This window comes from Trifolium pratense, linkage group LG2, assembly GCF_020283565.1.
Source record: "Trifolium pratense cultivar HEN17-A07 linkage group LG2, ARS_RC_1.1, whole genome shotgun sequence".
Taxonomy (NCBI): Eukaryota; Viridiplantae; Streptophyta; class Magnoliopsida; order Fabales; family Fabaceae; genus Trifolium; species Trifolium pratense.
The window spans coordinates 61,540,853-61,556,157 of record NC_060060.1 but is presented as its reverse complement, the minus strand read 5'-3'; the positions used below and the strand labels follow the sequence as shown (position 1 = coordinate 61,556,157).

Here is a 15,305-nt window from a genome sequence, read left to right as displayed (position 1 = left end):
AGGGGGAGATATAATTGTGTTCTGCACCCTTTTTCCCTTAACCATGGTTTTGTCCCATTGGGTTTTCCTGGTAAGGTTTTTAATGAGGCAGTTCAAACACAAAGGATGTTGTACTCTTTTTCCTTCACTAGAATTTTTTCCCACCGGGTTTTTTCTAGTAAAGGTTTTAATGAGGCATATCCTCGATGGACATCCAAGGGGGAGTGTTATGAATATTATTAGTGGATGTCCTAGCCCATGTAATTGGCCCAATATGTTTACCTATATATAGATACTATGTATCACTATATTGGAACCCTAATCCTAATGGTGAATAACATACACTATTCTTTCTCTCTTTTCTCTCTTCTTCATCTATACTATTGTTCTTATTTACATTAGTTTATAACAGTTTGGTCAATTTTCATTAGGAAATTGTGGGTCCCACATAGAATTAGGCTTCTTTCATTAGTTGTGTCAATCTTTGCTCTTGTGTTACCATTAGTCCATTATAATAACTTCACACAATTTCTTCTCAAATATATCTCTAATTATTATTGCTTCTAGTAATTAAAGTGGGATGTTACATTCATGGTCTTTTCATTAAAATTAGGTTCCGGTGAGCCTATTATTACAATCGGTCTATACATTCGGAGGTCGATCATCAAAATTCTTATTCTCATTTTTTTTGTTAGTCCAATTAGGTGATATTGGATGGTTGAATTGATAAAATTCGAAATCTTCAGTCGAAATTGGTAGTTTTAGTCAAACATTGTGGCCCTTTCATTAAGACTAGGTTTCCAGTGATACTGTTATTACAATTTGTTTATACATTCGGAGTCCGATAATTCAAATTATTGTTCTCATTTGTTTGTCATTTGATAGGTTCGCAAGTGCACGGAAATATTAGTTATAGTATAAAAGATTGTCGATTTCATTTGAAAAATAATCAATTTTTACTTAAAAAGTTATTTTTAGTAGAAATTTAATTTAAAGGTTCCGCATGCTTTCGCATAACCGGTACCGTATTTTAAACTCAAAGATACGCGCTATAACTCGTTGTGTATCCGAATGTAAGTTTAAAATAGCTTTTACAGTATTAGTAATATTCTAAGAGCTCGTTTGACCTGACTTTTTTTAGCTTTTTATTCTCTTTAAAATGAGAAGTTGGGACAAACACTCTTTCAATAAAGCTCTTAATTATAAAAAATAATTTTCTTTTTCAACGTGGAAAGTTGAATAAAATAAGCTAGCTTGAAACATACCTTTTTAAAAATATTCAGAGCTTTTTTTGTACATACTTATCTTTCTTTTATTTATACACTTCATTGTCAAATTTTTTTTTTAAGTTTTTAAAAATATATTTTACAAGACAATTTTTAGCTTAAAAATAGCTTTGAAGCTAAAAAAACAACGACCACCAAAAAAACTTTAGCTTTTTTCTAGAAAGCTATTATTTTCTTTTTTAGTTTTCAGATAGCTTATAAGACCTAAAAAAGTCAGGTCAAACGGACCATAAATTAAATTTGTGGTTTTTAGACCATAAATTATTTTTTTTTTTTGAAGGAAGACCATAAATTAATTTTAAAAGCTAGCGTTGTCGCTTTATTTTAGGCTTAAATATGAAAACGGTCCCTGCAATTATACATTGTTTTGATTTTAGCCCCAGCAAAAAAAAAATTTTGATTTTAGTCCTTGCAAAATATCCTTGAGGTGGATGTTTTTGTTGACATGTCATGTAGTTGATGATTTAGCGGCATAAAAAATCATCAACTACATGACATGTCCGCCATAAATCCACCTCAAGGGCTTGTTTAAAAGTTTTGGTATTTTCAGGAACTAAAATCAAACTTTTATTTTTGCGGGGACTAAAATCAAAACAAGACATAATTAGAGGGATCGTTTTTATATTTTGATCAATAATTCACCAAACTGATACCAAAATGACCGTAATCGAGTTAACTTTCCACAGAATCAACTCCACTTAATTACTGTTTTAGTGAAATAGGAGGAAAAAATTCTGATTTAGTCAAAATAAGAAGGTAAAACTGCATTTAAGCCAAAATTTTCTTCTTTCCAATTATAAATGATAGTATAACGTTATTTCAACTTTTGCCGTAAAAATCCATCGTTTTAAAATAAGAAATTGTAAAATAAAAAAATTAGACTTAAAAATAATTCCGAACTCGAGAAATCTAATGAAACATAATGTTCGGACTATAAAGTCTATTTTAAGAGGATTCGAGTTAGTGTCGGGCTTGAAAATTAATTTTGTCAAAAGCAAGCTTTATGGTCTTAATGTGGAAGACAACTTTCTTGCAGCAGCTGCCACTTACTTTAATTGTAGTTATGACTCCATTCCTTTCAAATTATTGGGCATTCCGGTGGGAGCAAATTCGAGAAGGCAAGCGACATGAAAACCGATAATTGAGTCTATGAAGAAAAGGCTTTCAAGTTGGATTGGTAGAAATCTTTCGATTGGTGGTAGAGTGACGTTGATTAACTCAGTGTTGTCGAGTCTTCCTTTATACTTTTTCTCTTTTTATAAGGCTGCACGTTGCGTTATTAATCAATTGTTGCGGATACAAAGGAACTTTCTCTGGGGAGGAGGTATGGAGGATAAAAAGCTTTGGTGGGTTTAAATGGACACATGTTTGTTTACCAAAAGAGAAGGGTGGACTAGGTGTTAGAAATTTAGAATTGTCCAACTTGTCTCTGTTATGTAAATGAAAGTGGAGGAGCATTAATGAGAAAGAAGCACTTTGGTTTGATCTTCTTCAGTTCAGGTATGGGACTCTGTCTGGTAAGTTACTAAGTCGGGAAAACATGCTCACAGGATCCAAGGATTCTCTATGGTGGAGAGATGTGGTAGGAGTCGGGGGAAAGGTTGAAGACTACTGGTTTCCTACACATGTTAATAGCGTGCTGGGTGACGGTATTTTCATTAGTTTTTGGAAAGAGAAATGGTGTGGATCCGCTCCGTTAAGGAATTTATTTCCTAGTTTATATGAGAAAGAGCTGCACAAAGACCGTGTGGGATCAGATTTAATTCAGACAGACATATCACATTTTAATTGGAATAGAGATTGGTTGACATCTTTATCACAAGGTGAAGTGGCAGAGAAAGCAGAATTAGAGCCGCTGCTGTTCGGTTTGCTGCTCCATTCGGATACAGCAGATCGATGGCATTGAATTCCCGAAAATTCTGGTTTATTCAGTGTAAAATCTGTGTATAATTTTTTGCAATTGCGCCTTGAGCCAAATTTTATAGAACCAGACTTATCGGATGCATTACACACTAGTACAAATATGACATATTACACATCATGTTTACATCTGACGAGCATATGTCAGATGTAAAAGGCTATATGGAGTAGCCTTTTCATCTGGCTTCAATATCCACAGATGTAAAAAATAAATAGACAAGACTTTTTATATCTGACATCAATGTACCAGAAGCATAACTAAACGCGGTGGCAATTTTGTAATTATGGTGAAAATTATCTAAAATATGTATGTATCGGGCCATATTTAGTCACAGATGTAAAAAGTCAGGTTAAATAAAAAAAAATTTTTGGAACAAGGTAATATAGTGTATCTTCTCTCCCAATTATCAAAAGAAATAAACCCAGCAACACCCACCTCTCACCTTCACGTACGAAGAACCCAGCGCCGTCCTCACCTTCAATTCGCATCCCAAAAAGCAGCAACCCAGAGCCGTCCTCACCTTCGCAAAAACCAGCGCCGTCCTCTCTCTCAACTCACCACGAGCGCCGTCCCCTCTCACGAACCCTAACTCCAAATCGAAGCTTCTCTTTCTTTCTCCGGCCTCTACTCTCATGAATCAAAGCTTGTTTTTCTCTCTCACATCGATTCAGGTACTCTTCTTTCTTTTTAATCCTTTTTAAATATTTTCCTTTTTTTGATTTCTGTCGTGATTTTCCTTTTTAATTGTTACGTGGTTATGTGGTTTTGATGGGAGATGGGTATGATTATGGTGGAAGTGTGTGGTGAGGAATTTGTTTTCACGCATAGAAGAAGGTCTAATTTGTGTTTTCTGTTGTCTCAGTTTGTTGGTTGCAAAATCTCCCTTTGTTCTGATTTTTTCGTGGTTTATTACTTGGTTTGTTACTTGATTTCTTTGTGATTTCTTTCGTGATTTTACATGGTTTGTGGTTTGTTACTTGGTTTTAGCTCTTAGAATTGTTTCTACTGCAATTGATTTATGTTTTTTTTCATCTACAATTGATTCATTTAAGTGATTGGTTTTCCCATCGGGTACGAAACCAATACTTTAGTTGGTGTTACCATGTTTTAACTTAATTTCACAACATAGGTATGGATCGTAGTTGGATGAAAGCTAGTAGATTAAGTGCCGAGTTTGAACGGGGAGTGATTGAATTTATTCGATTTGCTGAAATCAATCTTCCATCTCCCGAAAATAATGATGAAAAAAATCTTCCTCCTAAAAGTAATGAACATTTTCGATGTCCATGTGTTCTTTGTGGAAATAAAAAACTAGAAATTCATAAGGATAAAAAGTATTGCTTCTGAGATGGAAGGAAAGACAGAAGAAGAAGTAGAAAGATATGCAGAAGTTTTCAGAGAGCGATACAAGGAGTTGAATGGTAAGTTGCCATGAACATGAAAATGTGAATATTTTGCAGTAGTAAAACTAATTTGTAGAATCCAGATGAGTATAGATATGTATTTTGAAGGAAGTTTTTGTGTGTGATAAAGTCAGTTTACTCGCTTCTTGGTGTACTATTGTGGTTATGAAATGTGAAGACTATGCAAATTATCCAAAATCCTTGCCCAATCCTAGTAGCTTTAGTTTGCTTGATTGATTGGCCAACAACTCTGATATGTTGAGATGGACTGTGTAGTGTTTATTGAGACAGCTACAATGCATCTACATATTTCCTTTTTTATGTGTGTTGATTTACCAACCAAAACTTGAAATTCACATATCTTAAAAAATATGGGTCTTCTGATTTATGTATTTTGCTTGATTGATGTAGATTATGACAGAATTATAAAAAACATTGAAATAGGTGAGTCAAGAATAGCTCGGAAAGATGAGATCATGAAAGCTATTGGGAAGAAGTTGGACCGCTACAAGAATCCTTGGCTAGAGTTGAAGATACAATATGGACAAAACAAAGGAAATTATACAATGAAGAATGTGATCGATTCATGGTGTGGATTTTATTTAATTTTCATTTTTAGTCTATTCTTATTGAATTCATTTATCCCCACTTCATTATGTTGTCTGGTTTTTAACAGAAAATTCTTAATATTATTTTATTGTGGCACAAAATTTTCAGATATGCATGACTCACAAACTTGGATATGGGAATTGGGATGAATTGAAGGCGGCATTCGAATGTCACCCTTGTTTCGTTTTGATTGGTTTGTAAAGTCACGCACAACTCAGGAACTAACAAGGAGATGTGACACCCTCATTCGGCTGGTAGAGAAGGAAAATCAAGAATATGATGAAAGGGAGAGACAAGCTCGTAAAGAAAAGAAACTTGCCACTAAGGTTCTTTTGAATCCCTTTTTTTACCTAATGAATTTCTTGAATCATATTGAAATAAACTGTTTTTAAGTTAAAGTTCTACAAACCTTTCAGAGTTCGACTCCATCAAAGCGCCCCTTGCCAAGACAGGCAGAGAGTCCATCTCTGAAGAAGCGGAAGCAATTAACGATGGATCACTATGTAAGCTCGGTAAGTTTGTTGCCAATGCATCATATATTCCATCATCATGATTACATCCATGTTGCAATTTCACTAATGCAGACTGGTATTATTGTGGCAGGGGAAGAGAAAAAAATAAATGGACGAATGCCCTACATTTCGGTAAATGAGAGGGGTTGTTTGTAGGTTGACTTCTGATTTTAAAGCCTTGGTGACTTTGATATGGCCTAGTAAACATCTCTATTGATCGTAGCGTGGCTTCTGGCTTCCCAAGCTTGGTTCTAGGGGCTTCTACCTAACACCCTAATTTTACCTCTTACACCTTCCTTTCTGCATTCTTATTTTTTTACTCTCCACAGCGCTGCTTTGCCTAATGTAACCTTCGAAAGGTTTATTAAGATTAAGATGAAATTGAATGCCAATTTTTTTGTAAATCTAAACTGTTAGATTGAATGTCCGGTTTATTAACTGCAGCAAGTTTATTTATTAATATTTAACAATTTATGGACCTATCATGACAGTTCAAATCAATTAATAATTATTGGTCTATTTTTTATACAAATCCGATCTATACATTAGTCATACATTTTGCTTGTTTTCTTTCAAAGTAGAGAACCAGCCCTATAGCACCACATCTTTTTGAGTAAGCTCTTATTTAATCCTTTAGTTTTGATTTACTTCACTTGATATTCATTCTTTCATCACCTCATTACAATGTTTTGATTCACCTCATTCTTTCACGTGTACAGCAGGCATTGGCAATTAATAATTATGTGTCCTAAGGACAATGTTATAGTTTGTCTTTGTTCATTACACCGTAAGATACCTGAGGCAGCGAGGAATTTTTTACATAGTAAGTTATTATTTTAATTAGTTTGCCTTTGGTTTGCCTCTGTTCGTCCACTTACTGCCTATTAAAACTTTGTTGATTTTAAATTTTTCTAGTGCTTTTAAAGTTCATCAATTGGCAACTTTTGGTAATAGAAAGAAGGCTACATGGACTTTTCCCAAAGTAAGTGTGGTGTAAATTTTAATATTTATTTACGTTCATAACACATGATTGATATTTATTTATGTATTAACTAAATGTCGTTTATATGTAGACAAGGCGACAACCTAACGGTAATGACTGTGGATATTATGTAATGAAGAACATGCTTGACATTGTCACCGCTAGTATTACAAAGAATTGGATGGAGGTATTTTTTTTCTTCTTGATTGTCGCTTTTTTCTGCATATATGGTTTTCTGCAGTTTCTTTCATTCTGCATTAGTCGGGCCGAACGTTAGTGTCTACGACCCATTCTGCATATATAAGTATTTGCCTATTTGCCTGATTAGTACTTATGCATTCTGCATTAGCTGTGTAGTTTCCTAGCTGTGTAGGACTTCCTTCCACAATTAGAAATTCTTGACATTTCTCACAATTGTCTTCTTGGAACACTTCCTTCCCTGTTTCCTAGCTGCATTAGCTGTTGTAGTTTCCTAGCCGTGTTTTGTATTTGGAATTATAATGGCATGATTTTAATCCTAGCCTTCTCACTTCTCATATGCTTCATTCTTGATCATGTATATGTATTGTAGGTGTTCGATGATCCCACGTCATTAACCGAGGAGGAGATGTATGAATTGTGAAACAGCTGGGCTACTTGTTTTCTTGACCTGTACAATCCCGAGGTAGCTAGTTAGTTACAATGGATTCACATTAATTAGGATGTTTTGAATTTTAATGACTTGTATTTTGCTTGAATGTTATAACATTTTGGATTGTTGGTATTTTGCTTGAATTGTAAGACTTGGTATTTTATTTGAATTGTAATGACTTGGTTGAATGTTGAATTGTAATGACTTGGTTGAATGTAATTGTATTTTGGTTGAATGTTGAATTGTAATGCTATTTTGGTTTTTTTTTAATTACAAAATAGAATTTAAAATATATAAAAAAAAAATGCAGGATTTTGAAATAAAAAATTAAATAAAGTTACTATTTCACATCTGGTGACTTGGTCAGATGTAAAAGGTCCAATTTAATTAAAAAAAAAATTGGTCAGCTGAAACACTAGAACAGAGGTAAAAGGGGATACTTTTACATCTGGCGAATGTCAGATGTAAAAAGCGTAAACTTACTACTTCTTGTACGTCTACCTCTGACTGGGGCCAGATGTAAAATGGGGTTTTGGCCAGATGTAAAAAGTGTTTTCTGTACTAGTGACATAGTCTTTGGAAGAATGATATTCCATCCAAGGTGGGAGTATTTGGATGGCGTTTGCTACTCGACAAATTACCGACTCAAGCGGCTTTAACTTCAAAAGGTATTTTGTCTAATCCACACGATTTACCGTGCGTATTTTGTTATCAGGAAGTCGAGGATTGTTTTCATCTTTTCTTTAATTGTTGCAAAGTCCAAGAATTGTGGAGGAAAGTATTTTTGTGGATGGGTTTTGATTCTAGCTTATAGGAAGGTGGATGGAAACATTTTTTGCTTTTTGGTTCTCTTGTTAAATCAAAGAAGGGCGCGAAGGTCAGACATCTAATTTGGTTAGCAACCACTTGGTGTTTATGGCGTATGAGAAATAATATTTTGTTTAGATGCGAAGTTGCTGATTTTTCTGCTGTGTTGGACCATATCAAATTTATTTATTGGCTTTGGTTTAGCTGTAGAGCGGGGCGCAAAACATGATACTTGTATTTTAATTGGTGTATGGAACCTCTATGTTGTTTACAAAGCATTTGAGACTCTTGTACTCTTTTTGTATTGTAAGGCTCGAGTACTACTTGTACTTTTTTTTTTCAATACAATATTTTGCTTATAAAAAAAAAAAATTGACACATAGGTAAATACTCTGTAGCATGAAAAATAAATAAGCATTAGTGGGGTTCATTGCTTCCTGAAACAATATATCAGGTGAGCTTAAAGTACCAAATGAAAACAAAAAATATATTAACCAAATAACGATTCTATCTTCTTGTTCATATGAGCTACAATAAACATGGTGTTTTCAAACAAACAGAACCTATGCAAATGAAACAAACAGTAAAGTAAAAATTGAAAGAAATTAAAACCTGAAAATTGCAATTAAATTGAATAGAGTAAAATGCTCAATTGAGACTTTGATACTGGTTCAGCAAATCGAATTTGAAATAGCTGCCAGAATAATTCAGCAACATTTGAAGAAACTTAAATAAAAAATCTCTAATTTAATGGTGGATTTGGTTCTTCTTCATCTTTTACTTAATTTAGAGGAATCAATTGTAGAACTGTTTAAACTGGGTTGGGTCTGGTATTTTACAAATTGGATGATGAATTTGGGTCTGGATTTATTGTTGTTGTTCTTGAAAAAGAAGAGAAATATAACTTTTCTGCAAAGTGCAAATGAATTAAGGAAAGAGATTGAGAATCAACCAAGGAAAAAAATATAATTAACCAATTTTCATTTAAAATTAGTTTTTTCTCTCTTGTGGTCCCCACTGTCCAACAACTGAAGCAACCTGCTATTACAGGTAAAATACAGGGGTGCACCGGTGCACCTAAAAAAAGAGAGGTGCATAATGGGGCTTCCCACACACACACACACATATATATATATATATATATATATATATATATATATATATATATAGGGTTATGTTAACTTGTGCCCTAAGGGCACATGTTAAGCTACCTAAAAATATAAATATAGCATTTAATGATAGAAAACATTTAATGTTTATAGAATTGAATACACCACAAGTTCAATAAATATTTTCCACATTTATCTCCTTAACATGTGCCCTTAACAAGTTAACATTCTCCTTATACTTTTATGAATGATTTGATTGAAGTTAATAATTATTTTTTGGAATTTGATATTACTTTCCCTGTGAATTATTTTAAGAGTGTGTTTGGATGAGGGAATTTTTTGGGGTAAAGTAATGTTTTGAGGGAATTCAAATGATTTGAGATGAATTTCATTGTTTGGATGAAAATTTGAAGAATTTTCAAAATGATTGAAATTTATGAAGTATTTTGTTCAAGTTTAATTTAGAGAATTTCAAAATGACATTTAAAACTAGGGATGGCAATGGGCGCCCACGGGTGCGAGTTTGAGTGATACCAAACCCATACCCGAAATCAACACCCAAACCCAAATCTGTTCGGGTGGCAAAACCACACCCACGCCCACACCCATTGGGTTCGGGTTTTTTACACCCAAACCCAAACCCACAACACATTTTGTACTACTTTGCAAATTTAAGCAAAACATGGTAAATTTAAGCAAAAACAATGGAATTTAAACATATTGTCAATCACTTAGCAAAAACATAGGTTTAAAATTACAAGGGAATTTAAAATTACAAAATAGTCTTTCAAGAAATTAAATTACAACTAAACCAAAATTAAGTTCCTCCAACTTTCAAGCAAAATTCAAACATAATTTTGGTTTGTGGTTTGTGAAAAACCTAATTTTACTTTTACACTTATATATATATATGTGGGGGTATTTAGGTAATTTTAACATGTTTCGGGTGGGTGTATGGGTTTTCGGGTGTGGGTTTGAGTGATACCAAACCCACACCTATATTTTCGGGTGTCACCCAAACCCAAACCCAAACCCAGTCAATTCGGGTTTCGCCCGTTGACTTGGGTTTGGGTTCGGGTGGGTCTCACGGGTTTGAGTTTTTCTGCCATCCCTATTTAAAACCAAATAATTTGAAATTCTTTCTTTTTCATAAACTTTTAAAAATTACTAATTGATCGTAAAACCTAAAATTAGCCGAAAAACTTAAAATCTACGATAAACGCTAAATCGGCCGAAAATCCAAAAATCGGCAGAAAAAACCTAAAATCGGCCAAAAGCCCCAAAAATCGACTATAAACACTAAAAACGGCCGAAAACTCAAAAAATTGGCAGAAAAACCTAAAATCTGCCAAAATTTAAAAAATCGTCAATAAACCCTAAAATCGGCTGAAAATCCAAAAAATAGGCCGAAAAACCAAAAATCGACCGAAAACCCAAAAAATCGGCCGAAAACCTAAAATCTGCCAAAATTGAAAAAATTGACTATAAACCCTAAAATCGGCCGGAAACCCGAAAAATCGGCAAAAAAAACCTAAAATCGGCCAAAATTAAAAAATCGACTATAAACCCTAAAATCGGCCGAAAACCCAAAAAATCGGCCGAAAAAACCAAAAATCGACCGAAAACCCAAAAAATCGGCTGAAAACCTAAAATCAGCCAAAATCCAAAAAATCGACTATAAACCCTAAAATCGGCCGGAAACCCGAAAAATCGGCAAAAAAACCTAAAATCGACTATAAATCCTAAAATCGGCCGAAAACCCAAAAAATCGGCCGAAAAACCAAAAATCGACCGAAAACCCAAAATCGGCCAACATCCAAAAAATCGGCCGAAGAATCTAAAATCGTCCCTAAACCCAAAAAACTCAATTTTTTCGGATTATCGGCCGATTTTATGGTTTTCGGCCGATTTTAGGTTTTTCGGCCGATTTTAGGATTTATAGTCGAATTTAGGTTTTCAGCCGATTTATGGTTTTTGACCGATTTTTCGGTTTTTCGGCCAATTTTTGGGTTTAGGATCGATTTTATTAAAATAAATAAAATTAAATGAAGGAAATTCAATTACATTACCCAAACAAAGAATTTTACAATTGATGGAATTTCAACACTTTATCCAAACACTGGAATTTGAAAATCAAGGGAATTCAATTGAATCAATTGAATTGCTTAGTATTAAAATCCCTTGAATTTCTAGAATCCCTCATCCAAACACACTCTAAGTTTTTAAAATCAAAATATATATAAAGAAACTGTATTAATTTCAAAACTTGATGCACCTTTATTATTGTAATTGTAAGGGTTAAGAAAAAACCAATTTTATTTTTACGACAATTTTTTAGGTTCTTAGTGTGGAGAAATTTGATTACTTCAACTGTGACACAAGTGCACCAATCACTACTTTCACCAATGGAAAGAGCACTTTTAATCTTGACAGATCAGGACCTTTCTATTTCATAAGTGGAACTGATGATCATTGCAACCATGGCCAAAAATTGCTCGTTGAAGTTATGGCGCCGCATTCAATTCCAGCATCTCCACCTACCACCATTGCAGTTCCGCCTGAAGGTTCATCACCGATCATGGCTCCTTCGGATTCACCTTATTCTTCTGATTCCGTGGATCAGGCTACTTCATCTTCCACCATGGTGCTTGCTTCAAGTTTTCTGTCTACTTTGATCACATTTGGAATTGTGATGATGTTAGCACTCTAAAATGTCTTGTTATGGTGTTTAACTAGTTGTTTTTCTTTCATCGATTCTTCTGAAATTTGAGTTGTTTAGGCATTATTACCATTTGAATTTTTTCCCATTTCTACTAGTCTAGTATCATTTGATTTCATTATGGTTTTTGTATTGTATTGAACTACTATTTATGTTCAAATCTTCACTTTCTCTTTTATAACCGTTGGCTTATGGGTTGAATCATTGCATTAGTTCATATATTAGGCGTTCCTACCACGAATTGTTTATACTTAATCATAAACAGCAAATGCATTTGATGACTAGGAAAAGATAAAACTAACTTCCTAAATATTGTTGTCACTGATCTCTTTCCAGTTAAAACAAATTGATAAGATTCGATAAACATCGCGATAAGATATGAAGATAGTGGTTTAGAATTTCCGATGTTACCGTGCTATAACTTTTTCTGCCTGATTCTGCTGTATGAAACAGTTTTAGAAAATATTTTGGAATATACATAGTTAACATTCTTGAAGAAGTGATATTTAATGTACAAATAATTTTCTACACATAGTACATAATATTTTCATCTTAGGAGCCAACAAATGAATCAATATGAATGGTAACCTTGTAGATAAGAGCTTTGAAAATCTGAATTTTCACTTTCCTTATCTGAATCTGCATTTCCATCCCCACTTTCCTTTCTTTTCTTTCTCCACTTAGATTTCCTAAGCCAATGTTCAACAAGCATCACGCTAAGACCAATGAAAATTGTACCTAAAGAGCCACCACCAAGTGCTATTAACACAACAGTTAGCCATTGCATCCCTTGATTATGTGGCAAAATCACCCATGTAGCTGCAACATACCAGTTGCCATAAACGCAACAGCGACCCACATAACCTTGTGAGCAATGATCAATAGTATTGTTTGTGGTTTTCTTCTAAATGGAATGACACTAACAAGAACAATAACTATAGATAATGAGGTGAAAAGTGCTATGTTATTGCTTATTGCAAATACCTTAAAAGCTGATGTTTTACCAACCATTGATTTGCCTCTCATTGGTCCTTCTTGGTACACACCACCAGGTGGACTAATACCAGCAGCAAAAGTTACAGTTGCAATCAAAACAGCCACTAATACAATAGTGTTTCTTGCATTTAGTATTGCCTCTTTGTGCATCTCATGATAGTTTTTCCTCTTAGTATGGTTCATATTTTCCGTTTTTTCTTTGTTATTATGATGCTTGTGTTTCACTAAATTAGTCGGTGAGAAGTAATATGGATTATAGGTTCCATTCTCAAACCTCTCACTTATTTGAGGCTGAGGTGATCTAGATTCAGTGCTTTTGCTAACCGGTGGAGGACTAATACAATCATAAGAAACCACTTCGCTTAGCACTTCCATTTCATTAGATATATACCTTCGCGACGGAGAACGCCTAGATGGTGGTGAGGGAAAATTGGTCTTGTCTAGTTCAAGTGAAAAGGAGGAAGATTGGAGGCTTCTCTTAGCACCAGCTCGGATGAATGTTGCTTGTAGGTACCTATTTTCTATGCTGTCCATAGCCTGATCAAGAATGTCAAGTGCTGTGATCCCTTCACTATTCCTAATATTGATATCCAGCTTTGTCTTGTTGATCAAGAAATCTGTCATCTACAATGATTATAAAACTGTGATGAAAAATAATCCTTAACTATTGAATAGAATAATATTGAAGGATAATATGTACCAAAATTTGGTTCCAATATTCAAAACTCACATCAATTTCTTACCTTATGGCGACCGCCTGAAACTGCTAGATGTAAGACAGTGTTGCCATATCTATCTTGGCAGTGCAATAAGTTTGTACCATTTGCAACCTGCACAAGAAAACCAAAGCATCATAGCATCCATATCTCACAGCTAAATGAAATACTGTCTCTTCTTCTCTTGTGGTATAGTGAAACGATGCAGCACTTCCCGATACAAAATCGTTGAGGATTGAGACTTTCCCATTCATCACTGCAAGATGCAATGGTGTATAACCATTGTTGTTGTATTGTAAAGAAAGATTTGAATCGCGTGTTAGTAGTATCCATACAATCTCTCTGTGTCCTTTATTACAAGCATGATGCAATGCAGAATTCCCATTCTCATCGATCATTTGAGTAAGATCTGGCCACTTGTTCAACAACTCTCTAACAACATCTGCATAGATAATCAACAGTTTAGGAGATAACTATAAAATTTCCAATCCATGAACTGTATATTTACCTAACTCGCACAATTGAAACACACAACCTACCAAAAACTGCGAGAGAGAACACATTGCTCACACATTTCAGCAAACACTTGGTGGGCAAAATTGAGTAAACCAGATTGTGCATAAAATTGTATTTGAGAATTCCAACAATGTAAGTTTTAAAGGGTCATTGCATATAAATTTTAGAGTGAAGACTCATTTTGATCCTCACAAATTTTTTACCGGACAATTTAGTCGTTAACAAAAATAAAATCCAAATTTTTTATATAAACAATTCTCCAAATAATATGTAGTTATATGACAAGAAAATTTTAAAATTTTGATTGAATGTTACTATTTAAAATACTATCAAAATTTAAAAATTAAAACATAATAGCAACATTCACTTACTTCCCCTGAAGCTACGTTCACGAACAATGGATTTTGACTGTTTGGTCTACCCTCCATGACTCAAAGCCTACATATTTAACAGACATAGCAAATGTTTAACCATCCCTATTTCATAAACATATCTATGAAAATCTTTATGAATTTGAGGCGGATTCTAGCGTGAATAGTCGACAAAAAATGAAGGATTTAAGGGAAATAATTAAGCCGGATAAACTTACCTCAAAGAGCCTTCCGTTGTCTTCACTTTGCTCTGCTTCTCGATCGATCCAAACCAGTTGTCTTTGCTCGTTTGATTTGCTACAATGAAAGTATGAATGTTGATTTGCTACAATGGAAGGATTTGAAAATTTGAGGTAAAGAAGGGTTTGTCAACTTGTTTAGCCAATTCAATTTCCTCGTCCACACCAACTTGTTAGATCCTGCGATTTACAGGGAAGGAAGAAGATGGAAGGATTTGTTAGGTGAGAAAGTATTTGTTTTTGTTAATAATAATAATTAAAATATTATATTCTCAATTCTCAATTAATAATTAATAATTACTTAAAAAAAAAAAAAACAGGAAAAACCTATGATAGCCGGTGAAAATACTCTCTCACCAGTGAGAGATATGTTCCTCACACCCACGCTAGCATCCGCCAGATTTACATTATTGATGATCATGATTTATTTTTCAAATAGTGAAAAATTTATTGATACATTCTTTTATATCACATGAGCAATTAAGCTACCTGCACACAATCATCTCTCA

At 34.0% G+C, this 15,305-nt stretch overlaps 2 protein-coding genes and 1 pseudogene across 2 annotated transcripts; 2 read left to right on the top strand and 1 right to left on the bottom strand.

Moving 5' to 3' along the window:
• The first annotated feature begins 5,365 nt into the window (after positions 1 to 5,365).
• On the top strand, positions 5,366 to 6,177 carry LOC123909395 (ISWI chromatin-remodeling complex ATPase CHR17-like). Its single transcript, XM_045960228.1, has 3 exons — positions 5,366 to 5,524; positions 5,615 to 5,710; positions 5,802 to 6,177. The coding sequence occupies exons 1-3, from the start codon at positions 5,366 to 5,368 to the stop codon at positions 5,817 to 5,819; spliced, it is 273 nt and encodes a 90-aa protein (XP_045816184.1). The 3' UTR covers positions 5,820 to 6,177.
• A 2,703-nt stretch (positions 6,178 to 8,880) lies between these two features.
• Positions 8,881 to 11,949, top strand: LOC123905166 (early nodulin-like protein 1). The gene is made up of 2 exons (XM_045954798.1): positions 8,881 to 8,955; positions 11,578 to 11,949. Exons 1-2 carry the CDS (start codon positions 8,881 to 8,883, stop codon positions 11,947 to 11,949), a joined length of 447 nt encoding a protein of 148 aa, XP_045810754.1.
• Positions 11,950 to 12,349: 400 nt separating this feature from the next.
• On the bottom strand, positions 12,350 to 14,614 carry LOC123905165 (annotated as a pseudogene).
• Between the last annotated feature and the right edge of the window lie 691 nt (positions 14,615 to 15,305).